General features: G+C 49.0%; 1 protein-coding gene across 17 annotated transcripts in view; it reads right to left on the reverse strand.

The window, feature by feature from the left end:
- Positions 1 to 361: 361 nt before the first annotated feature.
- Positions 362 to 25,379, reverse strand: part of TTC39A (tetratricopeptide repeat domain 39A) — a 55,493-nt gene continuing 30,475 nt past the window's right edge. For 9 of the 17 annotated variants that reach the window (XM_045477328.1, XM_045477327.1, XM_045477333.1 and 6 more), the window contains exons 3-18: positions 24,841 to 24,972; positions 23,948 to 24,024; positions 22,715 to 22,782; positions 20,992 to 21,056; positions 18,878 to 18,977; positions 17,511 to 17,576; positions 15,518 to 15,626; positions 14,930 to 14,997; positions 14,787 to 14,846; positions 13,739 to 13,900; positions 9,076 to 9,167; positions 6,802 to 6,922; positions 4,610 to 4,781; positions 4,091 to 4,205; positions 2,880 to 2,996; positions 362 to 2,354 (exon numbers count right to left, since the gene is read on the reverse strand). In XM_045477328.1, coding sequence (XP_045333284.1) covers positions 2,231 to 2,354; positions 2,880 to 2,996; positions 4,091 to 4,205; positions 4,610 to 4,781; positions 6,802 to 6,922; positions 9,076 to 9,167; positions 13,739 to 13,900; positions 14,787 to 14,846; positions 14,930 to 14,997; positions 15,518 to 15,626; positions 17,511 to 17,576; positions 18,878 to 18,977; positions 20,992 to 21,056; positions 22,715 to 22,782; positions 23,948 to 24,024; positions 24,841 to 24,972 — 1,648 coding nt within the window. In that variant the 3' untranslated portion in view covers positions 362 to 2,230. Of the gene's footprint in view, positions 2,355 to 2,879; positions 2,997 to 4,090; positions 4,206 to 4,609; positions 4,782 to 4,923; positions 5,111 to 6,801; positions 6,923 to 9,075; positions 9,168 to 13,738; positions 13,901 to 14,786; positions 14,847 to 14,929; positions 14,998 to 15,517; positions 15,627 to 17,510; positions 17,577 to 18,877; positions 18,978 to 20,991; positions 21,057 to 22,714; positions 22,783 to 23,947; positions 24,025 to 24,840; positions 24,973 to 25,379 lie in introns of those variants that run through there. The other 8 variants (XM_045477326.1, XM_045477325.1, XM_045477330.1 and 5 more) reach the window with 6 other exon arrangements.

Raw genomic sequence — 25,379 nt, forward strand, 5'->3', positions numbered from 1 at the left:
AGGACAGAATTTTCACCTTCAAAGCCTCTGTACAAGGATATGGTATTAGACACCTGATGTTTTCACCCTACTTCCCAAACATGTTTTTAATAGACTATCTCAAGCCGCAGGGGGCATAAGGGAGACAAACCCTACTGATTTCACTTACTAGTCAGACTGCAGCCGTGGCAACAGAGATAAGGTGATGTAGGCTAACTAATGAAGCTCAGCAGGAAATCAGTAATAACTTTGACAAGAAAAACATCCTGGCATAATTTTTAAAAAAAATAAAAGTGCCTAAAATGAAAAGTTTTTGTTTTGTTTTTAACTGCAATTTTTGCCAACTGTGCTTGGTATTCTGTGACCAGTGCTGTTTTCTTTGTATACAGTAGTATTAGTGTTCTAATATGTGAGGGAACCACAAAAGGCCACCCTCATTCAGCAGCCTGGTTGTAGCCACCCCTCTCACCCTGCCCTAACAACCTAGAAATAGGCTGGTCTCCCAGAATCCAGGCTGTGGAGGAGAGAGAACCTACAAAGGACTTGCTCTTGGTGTAGAGCATTCTTGTGTCTAGTTCTAACAAAATGAGAGTTTTCTTTCATGACATTTCTGCTTTGACAGTACTAAGTGCTGCAAGATGATCTTGAATGAGGGTTTTTCTGCTTTGTTTTCCTAATGAGAATCTGCTTTGCTTAAAACCTAGGACTTCATTCGTATTAGTCACAGAAGACTGGTTGGCTGTATGTTAACCTGCCCCTGGCAAGTGTTAAGTGTTTACTAAAAATCCAGCAATGCTGGAAGATTGGAAAAGCTCTGTGGTTTCTCCCTTACAGAAATTGCATTCATCATGTATTTGAGGAGTCACGTTTCACAGATGAATATTTTTACTGTGTACATGATTTTTCCCTCCAGGGAAATGGTTAAGTTGAAGTATGCTGTCATTAGCTTGTGAATAGTAAAACTTGGTGTTGGTCACTAAACTTGAATTCTCCCTGTAACAGTCCCAGAGTTTGAAAATTCAGATGCTTTTAGGGGCCAGAAGGGTAATATAAGTGTTTAAAGCAGTCCCTACTCAGTTCCAACTGATTGTTGCCTTATTTTCTTATAGGGATGAGCCCAGTATTGCTAGATTGGATTTTCTTTTTAAATAAGAGGCCAGAAACCAGATTTTTAGTGAAATCTCCCCATTCTTAAATGTTAATAACTTACTCTAAAACATTTTAGACATGTTGTCTAAATAAAACAGACCTGGGCCACATGGCTTCTGATCGAGACTTTCTGCCTTGCCCAAGAATTCAAGCAACATATTTTACTGAAATAGATGTTGCATGATCTCTTAAGTTGTGTAAGTTTTATTAAATATCTTTTTTCTCTTACTAAAAAAATCTAAAACATATACAACAGGCCAAGAATAACCATTCTAAGAAAAATGCTGTCAGTAAATAAATGTACCTTGGAGTGAAATACAGAAGATTTTTGTTTCGTAAATTATTCCCAGTTGTTTCAGTTTGGCATACAGTGAGGATGCAGACTTGTGTCTGAGAACCTCCCCCCGACAGAAGGGCCACACAGCTCCCCTTCCACCCCCCCGGGCAACCCCTATTTCTTACTGGTGAATATTAATATATTTTTTTCCTACAGATGGACTCACATGTCTTTTTAGTGAGACAACTTTCATTTTTTTTAATTGGAGAGTTACTAAGGGAATGAAAATGAAGTAAGTGTAAGACGTAAGGTAGAGGGTGTCTGTATGCAACCTCTATGCCCACCCCTCAGAAGTCTTGAAGCTTTTGAGGTACAGACCCTCCAAAGGGTCCTTTCAGCCCTGGAAGCTGAGACCTTGCTGAATTTTGAAAAGCAATTTGGTCTTGGACATCATAGATTTACCTCCAGATTAGAATGGGTTAAAACAGATTTACAGGTGGTTGGTTACTTTTTTTTAAGCCAACTGTGATACCATTAATGTATTTCTAACATGTAAACTCTTCATACATTCTCTTAAACATCACAGTGAAAAACAAGTACCCGTATGTGTGATAGGGCAGGCAGAGGGCTCCACCTGCTCTGTCCTTGGTAAAGGCCCTTGGCCACACTGGTGAAAATGCCGACTTCTCTTCTGCATGAATACAAATGTTGTGCCATCCCACTGGAGCACCGGTGGACCCTGAAGGCAGGGCAGGGGGAGGGGATCTTTTTGAAATGTTTCCAGCTCTGTCCAGCTGTCTTCCAGCCTGGGAGTGCTGCATAAAACTATAAGGACACTGATGAGACCATGGATCTGTTGCCATTCTCTAGGGAAGACTTGGCTTGGAGTATGGCTGCCTGGATTCTAAAATGTGTCCTTGACTCCATGGAGTAATTCTTGTAGTTTTGCCTGGAAGAGACCAGAGAATCAGACATAAAAGGCTGCTCGAGGAAGTACTTTTCAATCTGAACTATAGGAACCTACTAGGCCAAGGAAGATTTTTAGAAGCTTAAATTGTGGTCTAAAAGAGTTGGGCCTTGCCCAGTAGGGATTAACAGAAAGGATGGGTAGTCCCTCACCCTCTGGAACCAGTCTTATTCCTGTTGAGTCCCCAAGCTTGAGGGAATGATTTGAAGAAGTAAATCCATGAGGCTGGAAGGCAGGAGACCTGGGTGTGACCAGGTAGTTGTGCTGTGACCCTGGGTAATTCACTCCCTACTTCTGGGATTCCAATTCTCACTGGCAGATAATGAGGGAATTGCCTTCTACACCAGGTGAGAGCTGGGTACCCAGGGACACAGGCCTGGCCTCTGGACTGCCATAATGCCCTTGCCAGCACCCTCTCTTCCTGCTTCCTGTGCTCCTCTGCCACCAACCAGGGTGAAGCTCCTGAGGGGGGAGGAAGACCAAGGCTATTCAAGCCTCCAGCCTTACTTGGCAGTTTCCAAGAGTTTGACAGCCTCTTCGTTTCTGCCTTGCTCCATGAATAGCAGGGCCAGCTCCAGCAGGGCATTTGGGATCAAGTAGTGGTCATACTTAATCTTCTTTTCACTGTGGGACAGAGGAGGACATGTCTTATAGGCTCTGCCCTTGAGACATCCTATAGGTTCTTGAGCCTTCCCCCAGAGGGAGGATCTAATCCATGCCCTCAAGTGGGGGTTCCTGATAATGAATTCTGGTTGGAGGAGGTTTCCCTTCATAGCCACAGAAAGGCTTAAGATCCACCGCAGAGGCTTCCAGTCCTCTGCACCTAGAGCCCCAATTCCCTAACAACTTCTGGCTCATGCCATGTATTGCCCATGCCTGCCTCTGTCCCCAATGCCCTTTGTCCAGGTTAAATGATTTACTAAATTGGGAAGTCTATGGTCTCCATTCCGGCCCTTCTGACTCACTCTCTTTGGTCTGCCAGAGATATCCTTTTGAAGCCCAAATCTGCCCTGCCCAGTCACCTTCCTGGATCTTTTCTGTCTACAGGATCAAGTTTAACCATTTAAGCAAAACATCCAGGATTTTCTCAGTCTAGTCCCCCTCATTTCATCTGTACCTTTTCCCTCTATAACTTCACCCAGGCAGCAGAGGACCTAGTCACTGTCACCCCAACCTCAGGTATTTTTCCTGTGTCCAGGCTTTTTTGCAGAATGCTGTACCTACTCTACTTAAAACTCCTGCCTTTCTTTCTCTGCCTGATGGAACTTCCCAGTTAAAATGGCATCCCTGGAAAGCCTTTCTTGGTATCTTGCTTTACATATAGGTCCCTCCTCAGGGCACCTGCTGTCCTCTCTGCTTTCCTGTAATAGCCCTGGTCATACCAGATTGAGTTGCCTATAGCTGTCTATCTGTAACATTTGTGCTCCTCAAAGGTGGAATTGAATTACAAACTCCAGGAGGCACCATTCACCTGAAACTTTTGTGTGGATGCACCCCTGTAGTTGGGCAATCTGGTGGCCGTAGGGGATGAGGTCTGAATGATCTCTGCCCAGCAAGAATCCTGGCATAGAAGAGACACTAGTAAAAGTGTAGTGAATGGGGGTAGGCTAGGGTCAAGCACTGGAATGCATGTGAGGAAGGAGAAACCCAATTCTACCCAGGAGATGTGGGCCCAGCAGTAGGCCATCTGGAGTGGGAGCAGCCTCAGAAGCACTTACTTGGAAGAAATGCTCCTGAAGTTCTCCTCAGCCTCCTGAACACGGCCTAGGTATTTCAGACAGAGGCCTTTCAGCAACTTCACCAAGCATTCATCATCCACTGAGTACTCATTCTCTGAGAACAGGGGAGTGAGGGAAGACAGGCTTGTTTATTTCTGCAACAGTTCCTGCATGGAGCCCCTACTCTGCTGGGCCCTGGGGACAGAGAGGTAACTTACACATGGTCCCTGTCCTCAGCAAGCTCACATCTGGGAAGTAAAGACAGATACTGAGATAATGACCATACAGTGAGATTAGGATTGACTGAAGGAGGCCCAGGGGTTGTGGGAGCCCAGAGGAGGCCTTGACCCTACCTTGGGGGACAAGGGACAGCTCAGAGAAACTGCCACTGAAGCTCAGTCTAGAAAGGCAAAGGTTCATTACCTGGATAGAGGAGGAAGGACATTTTTGGTAGAGGGCAACTTTAAAGACCTGTGGTCTGACTCAGCCTAGCAAGTTCAAGGGCCTGAGGGTAGTCACCTGGGCCCTTTTCCAGCGTCTCTTCAGCTTTGGTGATAATCTCAAGTATCCCATCTGTGAGTTCAGGCTGCTTCCCAATCACAGCGTAGCCATTCCAAATGTACATCATTTCCTGAGGGTAGGGGAGCAAGTCAGTCAGGTTTCCTCCCCAGTGGAGCCTTGGTTTCCCCAGCTGTAAAATGGGCAGCTCAGATTAAAAGCCCTTATAGTTTTAATCTTTTATGCCAAGTCTCAGCCCAGCCTATGTAGTTGTGGACTTGAAGGGATCATGGCAGGGAGCCTCATCACTTTTTGGGATCTCACCTTACACCAGTGTGGATTTAAGATGGGCCCATATCCTTGATGTTCTGCTCACAGCTGCACATAGTTTTCAATTACTCTTCTGTTCATGGCTTCCCTGGGTGTTCAGCTCTTTCCCAAACCTCTCTGTCAAAACTCTTTCCCCATACTTTGAGGACCAGGCCTTGACCCACACTCTCCAGGAAGTTCTCCCTGTTCCAGCTGGCAGGATAAATATTGGAGGAACCATATTTACTTAAGCACTTCAGGATTTCCAATAGCTCTTAAGACTGTGTCACTTTCTCTCTTCCCCCAAGGCACTGGGCTTGAGTTACCCTCATAAATACTATGAAACACATCTGGATTCCTTTCTTTGCCTCAACTCTCAGGAAGCTCAGAATACTAAATTAAATACTCATTTATAGTAAATGCGTTAGCATTTCCTAAACTATGAAACCAGGGAATAGATGTGAAAGTGATTTGTATACAAAAAGTTCTATAAAGATGTTATTATGTTTCTTGTTATACTCCAGGGATGGAATTTAAGTTTAGAACCAGTATTCCTCAAAAGGTTTATATGGTCCCAAGTTAGCAAATATTCCATTAAAAAAAAGAGGCCTGTGGCCAGTTAAGTTAGGGAAAAAATCATCTTCATGCTTATTCTTGAAGACTTACAACATATTATTACATAAAGACTCCAAAAGGTATATACAGCAAATAAACTTTTTTAGACTTTCTTGAGTACATTTAATCCACAAAACTATTTTAGGCATAAGTAAACATTTTGCAGATTACAGTTTGGGAAATTCTAAATTTTTGGTATAGTTGCTTCCCCATTCCTTTCCTTCCCATACCCCCCCCCCCATATGATAGTTTTATTATGCATTTCAAACTATAAGCAGTTTCAAAATTTGTTTAAAGATATCCAGGATATAGAAGTTCTGTATTAATATTCAGTTTTTTTATTTATAAAGTACTTAACACATTTTATCAGCTAATTCTCTGAACTGCGCTATGAAATGGGCAAGGTATATATTTTACATTAAGGGAAAGGGAACCCTATCCAAGGTCACACTGTTAGTGAATAGTGGAGCCAGGACCAGAAAAAAGCAGTGCCCTTTCTACTTTTCGGGTTACCTTAGTATTTAAACAACACTCTTTTAACAAGCTGGAAACTTCTGATGCCAGCTCAGATCATGCATGGAATTAGCATCATACAACACTGGTTCAGAATATAGGCTCTGGAACCATTCTAGATTTAAATTCTAATTCCCAACTCACTAGCTGTGTGACCTGGACAAGTTGTTTTTATGTTTATATCTATTTATTAGACATCTTTCTACTTATCTATTAGGCATTATTATCCCCATTTCTAAAATGAGGATAACACCAGCACCTACTCTGAGTTGTTTTAAGGACCAAATGAGGCAAGGGGTGTAAAGAGCCTTGATCACACAGCAAGTGCCCAATAATTCTGTCAGCTATTGTTATTTCAGAGGCGAACAGAACACGGTCCCAGGCCTCAAAAGCTTGGTCCAGTGAGGGGGACAGTGTAAACAATTATAATCATGTGACAAGACTGAAACAGACTGGGTGGGAACAGAAACAGCTGAGTGATGCCCCTGCCTGGGCACAGGGGTGTGAACCTGCTCGTTCATCTTGAGGCACCTGAAGCCTGCTCACCTGTTTCCCTAGCCCCACCAGACCAGTACTTTCTCAGGCAGGGGATGGCTCAGACTCATTTGTATGCTTCCCTAACAGTCTCAGATAAACTGAAATCCTTTCCAGGCCCCTGAGGTATGAAGGTCTTGCTTCCTCATCCACTTCCCCCTTGCCATAGCTGTATCTCTGGCTCTCAGATAATCCCCACAATCCCAAACAAGTGCAGAGCCAGTCAAGACCTTCCTACTTACCAGAGCAGGGATTGGCAACGAGATTGGTTTGGGAGAGAGGTAGCGTCTGGACTTCCGGATGGCAAACTTCTCTGTAGGTAGAGATTTCCCAGCAATCTTGAGCTTCAAGCCTGGCACTGCTCTGTGAAAGAGATGAGGAGGGTGAGAAAAAACTAAGGACCGAGATCCTCAACCTGCCCAGCCTCTGCTTCGCTCCTCTCTGGGCTTTGGTTCCCCAAGTTTATAGGATAGTGTTGGACTCAGCCTGTGGCTATGGCCTGCCCACTTCCTGAGGCTAGGCAAGGGGCCTCCTCCACATCAGCTGGCAGACATGAGAATGTCAGCAAACTCCCCAGGCCTGCTTTGCTAGTTGTCTCACCACTCCCAGGCCTCATTTCCAGAAGGCCAGAGGAGCCTGACCCCAGTTTCACAGGGAAGACTAATACCCAGAGAAAGGGAAGGACCTGCCCAAGACCACACAGCTCAAACCTTTAATTAAGTCCTGCCACGTGAGTTGTGGCCTCAGCTGTTTCCAAAGGCAGAATAAAATGTGTGCAGCTGGGCAAGCCTCCACATGGGGGGGGGGGGGGGCAGGGGAAACCTCACCCATTCAGCTCCATCCCACACTCCTGATTTGTGCCAAAGGCACTGGGCGTGGCTGTGACCCTCAGGCTTGAGCCATCCAGGCCCAGGAAACAGCTGGATCTAGTTGTGACTTCCCTGCCAAACACCTCCCCTGCTTATTCACTATGGAACCTCTCTGGGCCCCAGTTTTCTCATCTCTAAATGGAGATCATGATATGAAGGGGAGTAGAATTTGTTACCCCAGAATATGCCTGTGTGACATAAGGATTATTTTAGGCTGATTAAGAGACAGCAGATATAGGAAAAGCTCTGAAAACCGAGTAGAAATTTCTCTTTTGTAAGAGACATTGTTGTTTTTTTTAATTTTAATGTTTATTTTTGAGAGAAAGCACATGCACGAGTGAGTGGGTGGAGGAGCAAAGAAGAGGGAGACACTATCTGAAGCAGGTTCCAGGATCTGAGCTGTCAGCACAGAGCCAGGCATGGGGCTGGGCTCGAACTCACAAACCATAAGATCATGACCTGAGCTGAAGTCGGACACTTGGATGTTCAACCTAGTGAGCCACCCAGGGGCCCGAGACAATAACATTTATAAGGGAGACCTCCATTTGTAGGGGCATCTCCTCTGTACCTGGAAGAGGAGGAAAAGCCCTAGAAACTCTTAAAGGAGGCAGAGACTTAAATACTGTGCTTTGCCTGGAAACCTCCCATAACTGGCTCCCTGTCTCCAACATCTTTTATCTTTAGCTGGAGATGGTTTGGGCGATTTCAGTTACTGTTTTTCCAGAAAACATGTGTATAGGGTCTCTCCATGTGTATAGGAGGTATACATGTTATTAAACTCTGGTTTATTTTTCTCTTGTTAATCTTTTATTAATGGGGGGCGGGGGGGGGTGCGGTGGTCTCAGCCAGTCTCTAGCTAAGAACCTAAAAAAGTAGAGGGTAAAAAAATGATCCTTCCTCCCCACAGATACTTAACCTCACAGGCTTTCTGGAAGAGTTATGAGATTGAGAAGTGGAGGCACTGGATAAATGATAAACACCCTACGACTGTGACAACAGTAGCTGAAAGCTCAGGTTACCACAACTTCCAGGTCTGCAAATTAGGGTCAACCCTCACCCATGGCCAGAGGAAGGCCCTAGGCTCCATCCTCAGCCTGCTGAGGCTGAGCCCTGCTCTAGACACTTCGCAGAAGGCAAATAGCAATACAGACTAAGAAAAACAGCCAACATTTAGTGGCTCCAGGCCTTACACCAAGGTTTTAAATATAGTCTCTATTTCATTCACAAAACAACTCTGCAAGGCAGAAGTTGTTATTCCCATTTTATAGCTGCTGAAATGGTTCACAGTGACAGCTAAGAAATGGCAGAGGGTGGATTTCATCCTGTTTGACCTCTTTGGACAGCAGTGTCCACATCTGTCCCATTGACCAGAAGAAAGAGACTCAGTGGAAAAGATGTTGACAAACCACTTTCATGAAGTGGGGGGAAAGGCCTCTGAGCAGATTCAAAGAGCTGGAACAAGCAGCAGCAGGAGATGGTGGTTATGGAAGGGAATGGGGCACATGGGGGAATCCTGAGTGAGGGTCAGGGAGCCCAGAGCCAGGGGAATTAAGAAGCCCACCACCACCCTCCCTAGTGCCTACAGCTCAGGGCAGCTGTGGGCAGATGTGGCTGAGGCGTAGGATAGAGTGCGTTGGTAGGACCCACCTAAACAATTCCACTTCATCATCCCCGAACGGCTTGTAATCCTCTTTCCCAAACATGCTGAGGTAGGCGGCCTTCATGTAGATGTAGGTGGCCTGTGCAAGGCAGAGCAACAGGTGTGAGCAGCCAGCCTTCCAGTCAGCCCCAGATTGGCACAGATACCTCATTCAGACCTCACTAGGCCAGCACAGTAGCCAAGCCCCTGAGGGTAAGGAAGCTGAAGTACCTTGAGGACTTGAGCTGGGAGCTAAGTCCAGGAAAGGCCCATGTCTACTTAAAGTAGCTGCCCTCCCTCTGAAGCAGTGGAGAGAAGGACTCAAGCAACTAGTGGATGTGCAGGGCAGGGCAGTGCTGAGGCAAGGAGAGATATACAAAGAGGACAGTAAGAGCTTTGGGGAAGCAATTACTTTAGATTGGACCCCTGAGAACCAGTGGGAAGATTCACAGAGATCTGAAAAAGGACCTTTCAGGCAAGGGCAACAGCCTCAGCAAAGCCAGGGAGGGGCAGAGATATGTAGTAAGAAGCATAAATCATAGCATAAATAGCACAAATCATAGAATGTGTAAAAGAGATGTGAGGCTGCAAGAGTGTGTCAGGGGTCGGCTCAGGGTCTCTGCCTTTCTGTGTGCCAGGCACTGTACATACACCACCCTACAGGATTCAAAAGACCATGTTAGAAAGGAATCTGTACCTCGCCTCTGCTTCCTGGGACTGCAGAACTTATGGAGTGGGGGGGGGGGGGGGGGGGGGGGGGCAGCAGCAGAGCTGGAAATGACGCTAAGTGTGTGTGGCTTTAAGGGCCTTGCCCACTGGATCCACAGCCAACCCAGACAGGGAAGGTGCAGTTGTGCAGAGACCCCTATCCCCACCTCCAGATACATTCCTTCCCCAGAAGTCCAACACCAGAGGAGCCTGGTTCTGTACTGCCCTCCAGTGGCCAAGCCTTGAACCTTAGCTCCTGCTAGCTGGGGCTGTTGAGGAAGTACCTGGGGGTGGTCTACAAAGAAGTGTAGGGGGTGGAGAAGGAAAGGGGGCAGAACATCCTGGAGTCTAGTCGCAGGAGAAGCCAGAAAGCAGCCTCCACCAGGGGCACCTCCCAGGCTGAAGCCAGGGTTACTCCCAGTTGCACTCTGCCCTCCACACTTTTATCCACCCTTCAAAAAATGAGGAAAGGCTGGTCTTTGAGGGGGTATGGGAAGAATCTACCCCCTCTGAAACTGTTGCCCATCCTGTCTTTAACCTGGTGTCATCCCTACCTTCTCCCTCTCTGCCCTGGAACTGAGTCACCAAGTCATGATGATCTTACCTCCTATAGCTCTTGAATCCCACTTACTGCAACCAGCCTCCACCTTGGGTCCCTGCTCCAAGCCACCAGGGATGTCTTTCTACTGCCCTTGTCCATACGGTCTCCTAACCCATCTCCTTGCTCCCACCCCTGTCCCTGCAAGCCATGTCCACCCCATTGCCACTCTGATATTTTAAAGTCAGATCATGTCAGTCCCTCTTTGAAATCTTCATATCCCATCATGCTTAGGATAAAATCCAGACTCCCTGTCAATGGACTATGAGCCCTTACCCTATCTTCCTCAGTTTCCTCTCCAACTTTATCTCCTGTTGTTTCCCCCTCACACACATCACTAGCCACAATGGCCCCGGGGCTGTTTCCAGAACATATCAAACACACTCAGCTTCCCCCTCCCTCACGCTTGCATTTTCAGTGTCCTTGGCCTGGAATGCTCCTCATTAAGATACCCACATAGCTTTCTCCTGCACTTCATTCTGGTGTCTTCTCAGACAGGCCTTGCCTGATTTTTCTTTACTACACATACCAGCCTGACATATTACACTGCACATCTATTTGTGTGTTTCTTGTCCCTCTTCCCACTAGAATATGAGCCTTGAGATGGAGGGGTCTTTGCTCTGTTCACTGCTGGATGTCTTCGACCCGGCACATGGGGTGCCAGCAACTGCAGGAGGGATTTCTTAGAGCACAGATCCAAGCCACACACATCAGGGGCTCCCCCACTGTTAGACTAAAGGCCTAACAGCCACTCAAGGCCCTCTGCTTGTCTGGCTCCTCTTGTGCCATTCCTTCCCCATCAGTCCTGTGCCATCCCTCTGCCTGGGAAGCCACTCTCTCTTCTCACCAGGCTCAGCCGCGGGCTTCCTCCAAGAGCCTTCTCCTACCCCTCAGCCACCCCAAACAGCTTACCCTCACTGAATCACCAGAAGTTAGGATGGATAAAATAACCTAGAGTTCTGAGACCCACAGACATCCAAGTTATCAAAGGATGCTATGCAGCCACACTGCTGCCTCCCCTGCTGGGAGTCCTGTCTCCGAGGCTTATCTGATTGCCCAATGACTCCACACATTTATTTTGCTGCATTACTCTACCAGGGTCTGTGTAAACAGACAGTACTTGTCCTCAAGAAGCTTACAGCCAGTGGCCTGGGGGAGATCCCTCTGCAGCCGCCTGCACTCCCACCCACAAACCCCTTCACCTGGTGACACAGAACCTCTTGGCAGCACCCTAGCTCCTGAGCCTCTGTCCTTGCTGTTCTCTTGGCTCCACTTCCTCCACTCTGCCACCCTAATTCCTCCTCCTCTGTCCTCTTGGCTGGGCTACCCAGGGCTGCCTGTGAGTTCCCCTTGGATTCCCCCACTATAGCCCTGAGCACATCACTGTCGCAGAGCACAGGAGTGAAGGCTCCACAGGGATGACTTGGCACAGTTCAGGCAGAGGAATGCAGAGCAGAGGGGCTGGTGCATATGGCAGTGACCATAAGCTTAAGTACCTAAAGCTGGAAGTTGGTGGCCTCTGATGGCCAAATGCTACAGATTAGGAATGAATGAGGCCCCGAACTCGAGGCGCTACAACCCCCACTCCCAGAAAACACTTCTGAGGGAAGCACTGGAGAGGGAAGGGGACCAACCACCTCAAAGTCACACAGCAGGCTGGAGATGGAGTTGACTCATGTCCAGATTTCTTGACACCTGGGAGGCTGGCGCTCTCTCTGCTCCTCACAGCAGCTGTGAGGCCACCCCAGCCCTCTTCCCTGTGTAGGTGAACCCAGCTGCCTGCCTTCCACCATAGGAAGGCTTCTAGGTCACTTCAGTTCAACAAGGTTCCTTCCCTGATGTTGTTTTTCTCATTGGGAGTGGGAGGTGAAGAGGAATGAATGTCAGGCCCACAAAGGCTGGGTCTGAGAGTACACCTTCAACAGCAGGGTGGTCTCAAGGCAAGAGGGGCCTCCTCCGTGGGACTTAAGGAACAAGGGAAAAGCAAAGGCCTCTGAATCACACAGAACTGTCTTCAAATCCAGTGTCTGTTACCAACAGCTGTGTGGGCCAGGAAAGTCACATACCCTCTCTTGGCCTCCAGGTCCCTTGTGCGTCCAATGCAGATAACTTCTACCTCAGTGGGTGTAGTGTGGAGGAAATGGCAAATGCTGGGCACACAGAGCTCAGTGAAAGCCTGCTCCCTCCTCCAGCTCTGCCTGCCCTGGACCTAGAGAATTTCCTTTCAGCTTGGTCTCCAGGCAGGGGCACTGAAAAGGGACTTCCATGCAGAGGTGGGGAGGGATGAGAGGGATTTAAGGTCACTGAGACACATATTCTATACATTTGCCAATACCAGATTGGATGCTCTCTGATGATCTCTATGATTCTGACTCTTGGTTCAGAATTCTGTGCTATCGTTACTATAGTACTTATTTTACCACTTACCCTAATGTTGTAAGTTTTCACCTATGGTAGACATCTATCTGCTTTGCTTTACTTTGCCTTCATGGTATCTTTTTAATGCTTCCCCCCAAACCAACACTTTTTATAGGGACATCACCTCATTTTTTTCCGGAGAACCACCCTTCTACTCTTGATCCATGAGGAGTATTCCCACCCCTGTTTCCAGGCACTGAAATGTGATCTATGCTAGACCCAAGAGCCTCTGTTGTGGGACTATGGTTGAAACTGAAGGGAAGATATTGAGTTAGGAGCAGGCAGTCCTTGGCCACCCTGTCTATCACATGGAGAGAACCTGCCTGCATAGCAAAGATGTCACAGAGCAGAGGACAGCCACAGATGGAAAAACGCCAAGCTGAAATGACATAATTTGAATTCCTGGATCCAGCTGTACCTGAAATCAGATGTGCCTAGAATGTTTAGTTCTATGAACCAAAGAGCCTTTTGTGTTTTTTACCTGCATAGTCCAATACAGTGGCTACTAAACCCGTGTGACATTTTAAATTTAAATTTGAACTAATTAAAATTAAATAAAATTGAAAACATTCAGTTTCCCAGTTGCACTAGCACACTGCAGGTGCTCAGTGTGCCCATGTGGCTGGTGGCTACCACAGTGGACAGAGCAGAAATAGGACATTTCCATCATAATAGAACGTTCTGTTGGACAGCATTCACCTAGACAGTGTGAGCCATGCTTCTGTCCCTTATGACTAAAACTGTTGACTGATGCTTTGTAGTTCTAAACTTTATCTGCTCCTCATGGTCTTTAGTTCCTTCCAACCTATTAGAATTTATGGTTCTATTTAAAATTCCAGCTGATTTTCAGGTTTCAGTTAAGGGTTTGGCTCTTATGGTCTGGAGTCTTATGGCCAGGCTGTGTTGGCCCGGTCCCCCAATGACCCCAACACTTGGTGTCAGCCCACCTTAGACCAGGAGTTCTCCTTGCTGAGCAGGTCGGCATAGAAGTAGGCCATCTTCCACTGGCCCTTGTAGGTGAAGCACCACATCAGCTCCCAGTAGCACATGTGGTGGAACTGCTTCCAGTGCTGCTGGGCCTCACAGCACTCCTCGAACCGCTGGATGGCCTGTGGGCACCTGCTGGTCAGCCTCATGGCCCCACCACCCCACCACATCGCATAGAAGACCCAGCCTTTTCCACAGGTCTAGTCTAGCCCTGTGCCAGGCTTAGGGAGGGAGGGCAGGCCACAGCACTGGGGAGATGGGACAATTCTGGGCTCCAGTCCTGGTTCTACCCACTAAGTCTCACTTCCTGCCCAACTCTGGGACTCTAGTCTTTCAGCACAAAATGAAAGGATGGGACAGAGCTATAATGGAAGGATAGGAGGCAGTGGAAAGTTATTAATATTAAAGCAGCATAATAATGTCTGCACCTCAGAGCAGACTCCAAAGTTTCCAGTAGCTCTCATGAAAGGAACTGGACCTAGGGCATCTGTCCTTCTGCTTGAGGAATCAGATCCAGGGCCAGCTGGAGACCCCAGAACGCCACACTGTAACAGTCCATCCTGGGTATTCTGCCAGACCCATGACCCTCCCCCTCTAACCCCTTCATTGGCTCCGTCCCACCTATGGAGTCCAGACTCCTTAGCCAGGCCACCAAGGTGCCAATCTCACACCCTGGCACCACTACTGTGCCATTCTCAGTGCCCATCGTCATGCCCTGAGTAGGCCTTCCCACCACTCTGCCTCACTCAAGGACCTCCCTCTGCAGGGAGCTGCAGTCTTACAGCTCCTTGCCAGATCCTACTCACCACAAATGCCACCTCCTCCCTCATCTTCCTAGACTGTCTCATTCAGAATTGCTTCTCCTACCCTGCTGTCTTGTTGGTTCTCCCTTGGAGCACTCCTCCCAGTCTGCCCTGTCTCTAGTGTGTCTGTGTATGTGTCTGTCTGCTTACTGGTCTGGGAGACCCCAAGGAGTCGCCAGCACTGGCCCAGACCCCCATTACTCACTGTGTCAACATTGCCTTTAATGGCTTCAATCCGCCCCGCAAAGAACAGGAAGATGGCGCCCTGCAATGACACGCACGTGGGTCTGTGTGGGTCCACAAGGCACACATTGGCTGGGGGTGTTGCAGCAGGAAGCAGGGGCTCACCTTAGGATATCGCTTCAGGTAGGGGTTCAGGAGCTTCTCTGCCTCCTCAATGTTCACATTCCCAGTACCTAAAGGAGGTGAAGGGACAACACACATCACCACCACCAGCTCTTGTAATCCCTCCAGCAACCCACTAGGAGCTTCTCAGGGCCTCTATTTCCCTCTCTGTGAAATGGGGATGATAATTCTTCTACCTCCAGGATGATGTGAGCATTAAATAAGATGATACAGATATCATCCTGGGACATCACAAGACTCAATAACAAAGAGCCATGCCTGCCAAGGTAGTGCCCAGAACCCCAAGGACCTAACTACAGTGCCCTCACACCCTGCACAAGGTGGGCATGGCCATCCCCATTTCACAGATGAGAAAAATGAAGTTGGAACCTGGTCACATTGTGAGGAAGTGAGTGGTCAGCAAGCCAGGCCCGAAGACAGCTGATGCGGCTCTGTTGATTCTGGTGTCAGCGCCCCATCCTCCGTCTTGTGGACCCAAGCAGGGCCTGCAATCCCTTGCCATCTCATCCCCTGCCCTTAGAGCCAACCAAATCCCAGAAGCCCCAGCTTTTGCCCAGGAGGCGCACCTACCGAGCACAAAGGTGAGGAAGGTGTGGTAGCAGAGCAGCAGCATGACACAGAGCACAGCACGGAAGCTGTGCCCGGATGCGCCCTCCTCCAGCTGCAGCAGCCCGTAGTCCTGAGGGAAGAGACCGACAGGCTGAGGCCAGCCCCAGCGTGGGCAGGGGCCTGGGAGGTGGCTGGACAGCCTTGAGAGCAGTGCTGCTGGAACGGGGGTGGGGGGGTAATGGGAGGGGACAGCGCTGGACTCCAGACACATCTGGAATCCTGATGGCCAGGCCTCCTCTAGGGGCCTCAGCAGCCTTCCTGGGGGGCAGGGGACACTGCTGCCAAGGCCAGGGCAGAGGCTTGGGTCCAGGTGTTCCCTATTTCTGCAACAGCCCCTTCCCCGTTCCTGCCTTTGTTCACCTGCTTGCCCCCATGGTGGGTACTGAGCCCCTGAGCAGCCCCTGGTGGGGGAGGAGGAGGAGGCCAGATTCCATTTAGGCAAATAATCCTAACCACAGTCTCAGGGCATAGATGGGGCCAAGATGACTGGACAAGAAGACTCTAGAGCCTGGCTGGGGAAGAGGAGAAGCCAGATTCCACTTGTATCCCTTCCTGTAGTCTCTGCCCATCCTGTCTGTTCTCCAGGGTGTTCTTGTTCTTTCTAATACACAAATCTGACTTACCTCACCCTTACGTCAAACCCTCCAAAGCTTCCTTGCCTTTAGGATAAGACAAAGCCAGAGCTGGTGCCTGAGGGCCCTCACACTCTGACACCGCCTCGCTCTCCTCCTGGCCAGGCAGGCCACATTATCCCACCCCTTGGCCTTTCTCATCCTCTTCCCTCCTGTCATCATCCTGAAATCCTTCTCATGACCCAACGGCCTTCTTAAGAAAACAAAACTAAAAGGGACCTTCAGAGCCTCTGGCTACTGTTTCCCCGGACCAGGGCCATGGACCACAGATGGCAACCAAGATTTTAAAGGTCTCCAGACAGACATGAGGCATAGAGTCCCAAGTAAGGGTCTTCCCCTCTCAATTCTCTGTCTTCATGGCATCAGGGAGAAAGCCTCAGTCCCGTGCTGGTGTGCGTTCAACATCCCTGTCGCTCTAAAAACCTCTTCTCACAGGAAAACAGCCTCTACAGATCATACAACCTGCTTTTGCAAGATTGCTTGGCCCTCACTATATCTATGATTATGTTCTTATCGTGCCAAATAATATGGGTTTTCTATGTAGTAATGTTTCCTTTAGATAAACTTACATAAAAAATATGAACCATTTTTGGGAAGAATAATACATAAATAATAACACAGAGGTCTGCAGACATGGCAAAAATCAGGAAAGGTCAGAGGAAGTTCAAGTTGAGAGGCAGTGGTCAAAAAAAAAAAAAAAAAAAAAAAAAAAAGTCCCTTGTTACACCCAAAAAAGGCCCAGAGGAGGTTGGCTTTTGCTCTAAATCACAAGGAGAAGGAGATGAGGCTGGAATGACCCAAGGCTCCTACTTCCAGGCCATTGTTCCTTCTGCCACATGGGACCTGCTCCACCAGGGAGCTCCCCCTGATCTGCTACCTAGTACTTAGACTCCTGCCCTTAGCAAAGCCTCTGGGTGCTTCAGTCCTCTGGTTTCTGCCCTCAAGGTCTGCAGGGCTTCCCTCAGCCATTTCCCACACAAGAAAATGGTCCCAAGGGAAAGAACCTGCTTAAGGTCTTCCAAAGGGAGGAGGACCAGGATCCTGACACCGGTCAGGCTCAGAGAACATGATTCCAGACCACTGCACGAAGCTGCCCTTCATACCCACCCTTACCCTAGAGCCTCTTCACCCTGTGTGAGGCCAGGCAGGTATCACTGGCCCCATCTGATTGGAAAGGAGACGGAAGCTCAGAAAGGCCTGGGCCTTGTCCAGGGCCACATACTGAGGGGTGCTGTGCCATTACTGGCACATAGATCCTGCAGCCCCTCAGCCTCACCCTGTTCAGCTGAGCCACTCAGAGGTCCCAGAAGTCAGGTGGTTACCTTGTTTCCTGAAAACCCCACAAACTCCAGCAGGCGCAGGATCCTGGTAGGAAGCATGGACAGCGTCTGCAGGAACAGAGGCAGGTGGGCCTGTGGAGGGGCTGGAGCTGTCCCTCCTACTCCCCAAGCCCCCAGAGTCCTGGGGGTAATCCTGGGGGAGTAGAACCTATCTCCAGAATGCCCACAAGAAAGCCCCAGGTTTCCCATAAAGCCAACTTCCCTAGATAGAGAAGCACTACAGTGTGACAATTAGAAGCAGACTGTGTCTAAATCCTAATCTCACCATGCCCACTGGGTCACCCTGGGCTAGCTACATATCCCCTCTATGACTCAGTTTCCTCATCTGGGAATAATGCCCCCTACCTCCTTGGGGTCCTGTGAAGATGGATCAAATTAATATATGTAAAGCATATAATGGAGCCTGCACATAATAGTTAGCCATTATTGTTGTTACAAAGAATCCCTGCTCTGCACCAGGGCTCCATCATTGCATTTGATCCTCAGAACAGTCCTGCAAAGAAAGATTACTGCCCCTTTTGACAGATGGAAAAATAGAGGCATGGATAAGTGACATGTCTAAGGCCCCACAGCTCATCAGAGGGGAAGCCAGTTCTTAAACCCAGGACAGTCCAGCTGTAACTTGCTAAAGCATCCAATGAACTCTGCCGTTTGTACTTCTCAGCACTTGGGCCGAGATCCCCGTTCTCATTTTACATACAAGGAAACTGGAACCCAGAGTGGGGCAGGGACACCCCACCACCCAAGGCCTGCTCTTGGAACAGGCTTTGCCTAGAGGGGAGAGAGCCATCCCCTGCCACACACACTTCTAGACAGGTCTGTGGACACCCAGGGCCAAGAGTCTAAATTTTCAATGAGCAGCTCCTCCTCTCAGGAGTAGGCTCAGAGCCTCTCTCACATTTCTTCTGCCTAGGATGCCCTTCCCCACCTATAGATCCTTCAAGATCCAGCTCAGATACTCCTCGCTCCTTGAAACCTTCCCCAGCTCCTCCAGGAAGGGGTCTTGGCTCTGTCCCTGCAGGTTGCCTGCTGCTTCCAGACCTGTCTCCCTCCCCACTACTGGTCAATGTTTAACCACCAGCTCTCCAGGATGGAAAAGGCCCTGATTTATTGTGTTTGTCTTTTTCTGGTCCTATAAATACTGCCACCATGGTGCATTTCAAGCTTTCAACTTGACTTGGGAAGAAATGCACAGAGAGACTCTGAAGCACCTCCACCCCACCTCCATCCCAGCTCTGAGCTCCCCATGACATTGGCAATGCGTCTGCTTTATCACTAGGTCCTAGGATCAGCTCAGCGCCCAGCATGGTAGGCCAGCAGAGACCATGTAAAGGTGAATTCCCACTCACCAGGTTGAAGGCTCCCACGCCGAGCTTCACCCCTCCTTCAAAATGCCTGTGGTTCTCTCCCTTACAGTATTGTGAGGACTGCACGAGGCTGTCCAGCTCCCTGTGGAGACAGGCAAAGTCCTTTTCAGCCACATAACAGCGGCTAGGTCCCATTCCAGCTGGGACTAAGGTTGTCCCCCACTCCCAGCTGATCTCAGAACTCCCTGGTGGTAGACTGATAACAGTTCTGACAATCAGAGAGCTGACATTCAAGAAATTTCTGACCCCATCTGCCTAATAACATAGTCCTTGCCCCTGAGCGTCAGCTTTATCAGCCCCAGCACACTTGCCTTGTCCAGCATCTAAGCATTTTCACATGCTCTTCATTCTGTCTAGAACAATTTCTCAACTTTGGCACTACTGACATTTTAGGCTGGATAAATTCTTTCTTCAGGTAAGGAGGGGGCTATCTGTATATCATAGGATGTTTGGCAGCATCCTTGGCCTCCACCCACGAGATGCCAGACGCAACCTCCCCCCAGGTTGTCACAACCAAAATGTCTCTGAATATTGCCAAATGTCCCAGTGAAGAGCCACTGGGCTAACTATAACACCCCCTCCTTCAGGAAGTCTACCTGGGGTCTCTTGGTTGAAATCCACCCTTCTTTTTCCTGGTCATCAGTTGCACAGAGTCCATATCCCAGCCTGTCTTGGGCAGGACAGAAGCTTTAAAGATGTGTCTGCCTCTTTCCCAGGCCATGAGCATCTTGAAGCCTTTCAATCATCAAACACTGATTGAGGGCTCCCTGAGTCAGGCACTGGATGATAGCTAGAAGCAAAGCCACCAAGTGGCTGCCGTCACAACTCTCCCACTCTAGGGAACAGATCCCCCCCCCCCCGCCCCCACCATCAAGTCACTGTGGGGGTGGAGGGGGGCTTCAAAGGAGAAGACTCCTGGGGTTTTACCCAGTCTGGGGTTCAGGGAAGGTTTTCCTGAGAAGCCGACACTTGAGCTGAAACCCTAGGGATGGGATGGTTAGCCTGGCACAGAAAGAGTGTTCCTAGCAGAGATACAAGCATGTCCAAAATCCCTGAAGTAGGAATGAGCCCAGCATGTCTGAAAAACTGAGGGAAGGCACAAATGTTTGAGGCAGAGTGGGGTGGAAGCTGTTGCTAGGAGGGCTAGGAGGAGCTCCCGGAATGAGTCGGGACTTTATCCTAAAAGCAAGAGTTGTGTCGGGAACTGGTAAGGGGGTGACCTGACAAGGTTTGTGCTTTGGAAACATCGCTTTGGTAGCTGAAGAGACTGGAGGGGGCAGAGCACAATTCCAGCACAGACCCACAAGGCCATGCAGTGTCCATATACCACATGGTGTGTTATATCCCAGTGGTACCTTGAAATCACACTCACAATCTCTCTCCAGGGAAACAGTCACATTAGATGGAGAAAATAAAGATGATAAGTAGTCTCAAGTCAATTCAACTTTTAATAGAAAGTGAGTTTTAATGCCAAACTTGGGGGAAGAAACTGGGCTTTCAAAGCTTTTTTTTTTTTTTTTAATTTTAGAATTAGAAACAAGAATTGTGGTGCCATGTTGAGTAGAAGTGTTCTGGACTGAGTCTTATTTCTTTCATCCCTAGACAAAGCCTGTGCTTGGCCCAGTGCTGAGATGGCATGGAAATGATCTGGCCCTCAGGGAGCTCCCAGCTTGGGGAGGCTGTGTGTGTGGACACCATCCCTGTGTACTAGAGGGGTCCAAGGAAGGCTTCATGGGGAAGGTGGCATTTGGATTGGGCCTTAGTGGATACACAGGGGTTCTGCTGCTGTTCTCAAAATTACTGTTCCTGTGTCTGTCTCCTAGCCTCTACCTCATCAAGCTATTTGTGCAGAATCTGTCTTATTTTCCCCAGGGTCAGGCATAGACTCAGGGGAACCAAATGAACAGATATACCCAGGAAACCACGTAAATAATATTCTGGAAAACTGAGGTCCCGAGGGTGCAGAAATCTGCCTGAGGTCACATGGCATTCTAGGCATCCAGCATCCAGCCAGTGCTACCTCCCACAAAGCAGCCTAAGAGGCACAGGGTAGTAGATGCTGTGGCCCCAGGGTCCCCCAGACCAGCCCCACTCACTTGTAGGTCTGGTAGCTGTTTCGAACTTTGATGCCGCCCTTGATGAAGCTCACCATGTTCTCATCCTGCAGGAGGGAGAGACGCTAAGAGTCAGGCTGGGTGGGTAGCCACAGGCTTGAGAGGGATCATACAAGGCTCTGGGCCCGGCCTGCCCCACCGTGGGCCCAGCTCTATGAGGGGTTCTGGGCGGCACTCAAAGGTTAGCCAATCCAGTCCTCTGTAACCCCTGGGACTTGAGATGAGGATCTGCTTGCCAAACAAGACCTCCAAAATGTCCAGGGCCTGGAGGAGGCACTCCCGGTGGTTAACAGTGCCTCCTCCAGGTAGAGGAGTTGTGGGAGAGCAAGAAGGACGCTCAGTTTTGGACTATATGTGTTTTCTACAACAAGCATCTATTTGTCACATTTGTAATTTAAAGCACTAATACCTACAGCCCACTTGTAGTTCCACTCCTGGGAGTACATGAGTATGCCCTAGAGAAACGAACAAACACGGGCTACAGGAGTTACCTTCAAGAATGTTCACTGCACTACTCTTCACAGAGTACAGAACCAAAACAACCCCAATGCCCTTCAGCAGGAGACTGAATGAACAAACTGCTATACCCATAGAAGGGAATATTATACAACTACATAAGGTTGGGTAAAGAAAGCAAGTCCCACACAGCTTGAGGCCTTAAGAAGCTTGAAGCTAACTAAAATGTAACAGTATGCTCCTCACACATGAATAGGAACCTGAGAAAACTGTTTTTTAAAAAATAGGTTGGGGGATAATAAAACTCTAGCCAATGGTTTCCCCATGAAGGAAGCAGGGGACAGGGTGGGTAGAAGACTCGCCAGCAGTATTCTGTTCTCTAATTGGGTGGGGGAATTCATGGGTGTTTATTATGTGTAATAATAGAATAAAAAAGGCCATACACAATGCAATTATTAACAGTGATCCTAATGAAGAATTAGGATTATCTAATTCTAATTATGTGAGGTAAAAAAAGGGAGGACAGCTAACAAAAGTAAACAGTACCCCAATAAAATTCTTATGTGCCTGTCTACCCCAACACACGTATTTACATGATGATTGTTATGTTATAACCCAGATTTTCTGGTGAAATCATGAAGTGATGGTTCTCATAATTACCACTGTGTGGTGAGGAGCACAGGCTCCAAGTCAACCAGACCTGTATTCAAATCCCAGCTCTGCCATTTGCTAATCACGTGACTCTGTGAAAGTGGCTACTCCCCTCTAATCCTCCCCTTTACAAGCCTGTGGTGAAGATTTAACAATATATGTACATTTATGTAAAAACAACATGCAATGTGTATAAGGTATGTAAAAACTACATACGTATAATATATACATAAAGCCTGGTATGTCGTAGAATCAAGTTTGATTCATTCAAACTTGTTTGTTGAATGAATCAAGTACAAAGCAGGCTTTGTGCTAATGCTGGTCACCCCACGTGACCCTCAGCAGGAAAACAGCAGTCGTGAGGTGGAAGCACATCCTAGTAGTGGACGGAAACATGTGTGCTGACTGTGGAGGGGGTAAAGCCCATCACCTCTGCCACTGAGCCTGGCTAGGGTTGGGAGTGTTGGGGTGACTGAGCCTCAGTCTTCTCCCAAACCATAAGGAGGCGGACTGTGGCTGCTTATAGACCCCCTGGCTTGGAGTTGGTGACTGATCTTCTGAAATCCCCAGGCTGCTTGTACAAGAAGAGGGTTCCTACCTGTAGAAAGGTCAGAGCTGCTCTCTGCAGCAGGCACTCTGCATAGCAGACTTCAGCATGGATTTCCTCTGCGGGGAGAAAACCAGCCCTGAGGCCTCCTGGGACTCTCAGCAGGCAGCACAGGCCAAATCCTCCCCACTCTGGGAGGTGGTCTGGTTCCTTCACAGCTCTCAGCACTGTCTAGAATTTTGTCACTCCTTGCACTTGCCTTCCACCTGGTTCTCCCATCCCACCATCCAGAATGTCAACATAGGGCCCTAGGCTTTGTTCTCTTGTTCTCCACGCATCACAGTGCCAGGCAAGGAGAAGGTGCTAGGTTGAATGGATAAACAAAGAAGATCATAATCCAGGGAAGCCCACAGGCTGTAGGAGTAAGGGAAGGAGAACTCACACAGCCCAGGGAGTCAGGAGAGACTTCCAGAAGAAAGGACATTTGAATTGAAAAGGAATGGAAAGGTGAGGCAAGAAGAGCTTTCTAGGCAGAGGCCTGGGAGAACCAAAAAACTCTGATGTTTGGGGACAGCCAAGCCACAGAAGGTTGAAATGGGGTTAAGGTAGGGAGAGACTTAGGGGACAGGTAAAGATGAGGGGCAGAGGTCTGACTGCAAAGGGCCTTATACAAGGGAGGGGGGTGCAGATTTGGCCCTGTGGGTATCAGGGAGCTATGGAAGGCAAGAAGGAGGAATGGCCTTGTCAGGTTCATTGTCTTGTGTTAAAAACTTCAAGGGCTCTTGAGGCTAGAGAACACCATTTGCTCCTGCACTGAAGAGCCCTACCTTGCTCCAGCTGGCTGCTGCTGCTTCCGCGACTGCTGCATGGGGTCGCTGCACACAGGCTCTGGCAGCCTAGACCATCTCTCCCACTGCCTTCAGCTATCTGACCCCAGTGCAGGCTCCAAAACCATATTCCCCTCCAGGGCACTTGTGATCACTATGATCATCAGGCCAGTAAACCTAACCAGGCACACAATTCTAAGCCCACCCTAGCCTGAAAAGCAAAGCTAATGACCTCGTGATGGCATTTTCTCTCCCCAGCTTCCAGGTCCTCAGCAGGTAATGCCATCAGGTAAGTGAGCCTCCCCTACTCCCCAGCTCACCTGAGAGCAACTTCTCAAAAGGGCCCAGCCCACTCTGTGAAACTGGGAGATTAACTGCCCCTTTTCCCACCCATTCCTGGGCTGGGGACAGGGCTGCCTGGGGTCAGCGGGGTTGAGAGGACATTGAGATGCCACACCTTCCGTGAATTGGTCCATAGTGGGGCGATGCACCAGGTTGCTAAAGGAATCTGTTACAGAGGACTTCTTCCGGTGCCTGAAGAAGAAAAAGGGGCCTCAAGTCATTCAGTGAGGGTGAGCCAGGGGCCCAGGTGGGCTCAGATGCATCTCCCACCCTTCCCATGGACTCCACACACACTGAACTGGCAACTCTCCCAAGTCCAGGCTTTCTCATACTCTTGCTTCTGTTGTTACCCCTTCTTGGAGCCCCCTCCCCTCCTTCCTCTGCCCTGGCCAGTTTCCAGTCAACCTTTCGGGAAGCAGCTTCGGCATAACCTCCTCCAGGAAGCCTTTCCTGCTCCTCTGACAAGAACCCTACAGCCCCTGACCAGGCAGTTCAGGTGTCAGAGGTGGCCAGTGCCCACCCAGCACAGGGCCTGGCCCAGGGGTGTGCCTAGTGAAAGACGATTCCAGCTGTGCATAAACACTGAGGGTCCATTTGTTCATTCATTCACTCAAGCGGTTTATGTGTACTGAATACCAATTATGCACCAGGCCCTGTGACCCGTGTCTTCATTCAGTTTCCACAACAGCCCTACCTTCATACCTATTTTACATATGAAGAAAGTTGAGTCCAGAGAGAGACTTGCCCAAGATCAAAGAGTTATCACTTGACAGAGCCAGAATTCATCTCCTTAAAATCAGGCCTGGCCCCTGGAAACTGCTTAGAGACTGGCTCAGATCATAAGACTCCTGAGGCAGAGCTGACAGGGACAGCTCCCAGCGCTTGGGGACACATCCTCTTAGCCAAAAGGAGCAGCATTAATAGTGGCATTTAGGCACTGGGATAGGCCAAGAAGACAGAAGGACAGACCTCATGACCCCTCGTCCCTGCCCGCCCCATGGCCCGGACCTCTGACACAGCGTCTGCGCCTCCTTCATCATGTTGCCAGCAAGCAGGATGTCCTGAGGGTCAAAAGTCATCATGGCCTGCATCTCCAGGATGGTGGCATATGTCAGCGAGTGGTACATGCTCTCCTTGGTTCTGCCAGAGAGAAGGGACATGAGAGCGCCAACCCCCAGACCTCCAGAGGTAGCTGGCCTATGCCGATCACCGCCATAAACTACCCACCCAGCGTGGCAGGGAAACAGAGATTCAGAGAGCGGAAGAGACTCTCCCAAGGTCTGACCCTCCCATTGCTGCTCAAAAGGCCTCAGATCCCAGCCCCTCTCCTTCCTGCTAGTGGCACCAAGTGACTTTCCAACTCTGAGCCTGTTCCTCATCCATTCTGTAGGAATGGCAGCAGCAAGAAGTTGTGTGGACTAAAGTAGGACTTCAGCAACCTGTTGGCCTGAGACCATATGCCCAGTGCCCAGGGCCTGCCTCTCACCTTCTGCCACACCTCCTAGAGCAGAGCCCAAGTCCCTTCTATCCTCAAGCTCCCCTTCCCC

This window comes from Leopardus geoffroyi, chromosome C1, assembly GCF_018350155.1.
Source record: "Leopardus geoffroyi isolate Oge1 chromosome C1, O.geoffroyi_Oge1_pat1.0, whole genome shotgun sequence".
NCBI lineage: Eukaryota > Metazoa > Chordata > Mammalia > Carnivora > Felidae > Leopardus > Leopardus geoffroyi.